The sequence below is a fragment of the Portunus trituberculatus genome, chromosome 42 (genome assembly GCF_017591435.1).
Source record: "Portunus trituberculatus isolate SZX2019 chromosome 42, ASM1759143v1, whole genome shotgun sequence".
Classification (NCBI taxonomy): Eukaryota; Metazoa; Arthropoda; class Malacostraca; order Decapoda; family Portunidae; genus Portunus; species Portunus trituberculatus.
The window spans coordinates 2,600,001-2,601,876 of record NC_059296.1 but is presented as its reverse complement, the minus strand read 5'-3'; the positions used below and the strand labels follow the sequence as shown (position 1 = coordinate 2,601,876).

General features: G+C 49.6%; 1 protein-coding gene across 1 annotated transcript in view; it reads left to right on the top strand.

The window, feature by feature from the left end:
- The first annotated feature begins 391 nt into the window (after positions 1-391).
- LOC123517782 (heterogeneous nuclear ribonucleoprotein K-like) overlaps positions 392-1,876 on the top strand; it is a 172,971-nt gene continuing 171,486 nt past the window's right edge. The window contains exon 1 of the mRNA XM_045278241.1: positions 392-419. Coding sequence (XP_045134176.1) covers positions 407-419 — 13 coding nt within the window. The 5' untranslated portion in view covers positions 392-406. The remainder of the gene's footprint in view (positions 420-1,876) is intronic.

The following is a 1,876-nucleotide window of genomic DNA, read 5'->3' as shown; positions in this document are numbered from 1 at the left end:
TAATAACTCTTCGTCTAGTGCCTCGTTCTACCCTGCGGATAACGGTCCCGCTGAGGCCGTCATGCAGACCATTGGTACAGTGAAAGGGTGAGGGCAGCGACACACCCCTGGCTCCCGCGGCAGGCGTGGGATGGCTGGCTGACGCGGCCCTTGATGTAGCTCAACAGTTTAGCGTCATGAGTAACGAGCGACTCTGCTCTCCCGCAAGGACTTCACTGACTGGAAGTGAAACATCTCAGCAAACTCCTCCAAGTGAACTCGCCAAGGATTAAGGAATAAATCTGGGGTCGTGATGAGGCGCCGGGTTGCATGGTCACGGAGGCGGGGGCGGGACAGGACGAGGAGGACTGGGCGAGTCAGTGTGAGGTGGGTAGTGACGCCAGACTTATCATTCGTTTCACCAGTTATGGAAAGAATAGGTAAGATAACAGTTTTGTGCCGCGCTGAAGTTGTTACTATAGACACGAGGCGGCGGGACACACCAGCGAGGACGGGGAGCAGTGCAGGCAGGGAGCATGGCAGGGCAGGGCGTGGTGGCGGACAAAGGAAGACGCAGCGTGACTTGTGAGCCGAGAACCAGGTTTAGTGATTAAATCTAGCGTGCTGTGCCTCATCGTCTTAGGGCGTCTGTCACTCCATTCACCTCATATTAGTGCCAGTATTACGTCTTTCCGCGTGGCATCCCACCCTTAACCTCCCTTATCCCGTCACACTCGTCTCCCTCCCTCGCTCTCTTCTCTATTCGTCCTTCTCTTGCCCTTTCAAATCTGAGGGCGTGTTCCTTCTTAGGTCTCCTGAACGGAAGGAGCGAGAGAGCAGCCCACCACTAATCTCATTCCATTTGTATCACCATCATCTTATAATATGTGTTTTTCTGTCTTTTTCCACTTATTCTGAAGTAATAGTAGTGTTTGTCTTTGCAGGTGAGTGTGGTGGTGGAGTGGCCGCGTGTGTTCTGCCAAGCTGTCGCCGTAGGAGAGGTGCACAGGTGGGAATGTGTGTGTGTGTGTGTGTGTGTGTGTGTGTGTGTGTGTGTGTGTGTGTGTGTGTGTGTGTGTGTGTGTGTGTGATATGGTACTAAATCCGTGCGGCTATCAACGCCACAGCCACGCGAGTCGTAAATAGATGGTGTATAAAAAGACGTACGTATGTAATGTAAAAAAATCATCCTCCGCATCTGCCTGTCTTGCTTTTTATTAATGTGAACTTTTAAGAGAACCGCGGGGGAGCTTAGCCATGCGTGCCGCCGCCACCGTCGCCGCTACTACTACTGCTGCTGCTGCGGTCTTCTACTACTACTACTACTACTACTACTACTACTACTACTACTACTACTACTACTACTACTACTACTACTACTACTACTACTACTACTACTACTACTAACACAAACTCATGGGTAGTAGCAATAACCTAAATATCAGTAATAGTAGTTGTAGTAATAGCAGGATCAGTAACAGGATTTAAGTAAGGCCAGGGATTAAGAAGTGTGGCGTTAGGAAGAGTCACTCCCTGGTGGTGATGCTGCAATGGTGTTATTCTCTCAAGTAACGAGAGAGTGTGCCGTTCCCATCAGCCAACCAGCCAGCCAGTCAGGCACCCTCCCCATCACCTCTAGACGCGCTCCTCACTGTCTTACCCGCCTCATTAGTAAGGGAGTAGTGTTTTTGTCTTGATTTCCTAAGCTGTCACTAAAACCATGAAAAGAACTCCCTTGAATTAAAAACAGCTCCTGCAACTTCAACTAGTATTTACACAGCGTTTATATTCTAAGGGAGATGTTTTCAGAGAGAGAGAGAGAGAGAGGAGTGTCAACCTTTCGTCATTTTCTCTCGGTTTTCATCTATTCCCTCCTCGGTCTGCAACTGTTCCGCTT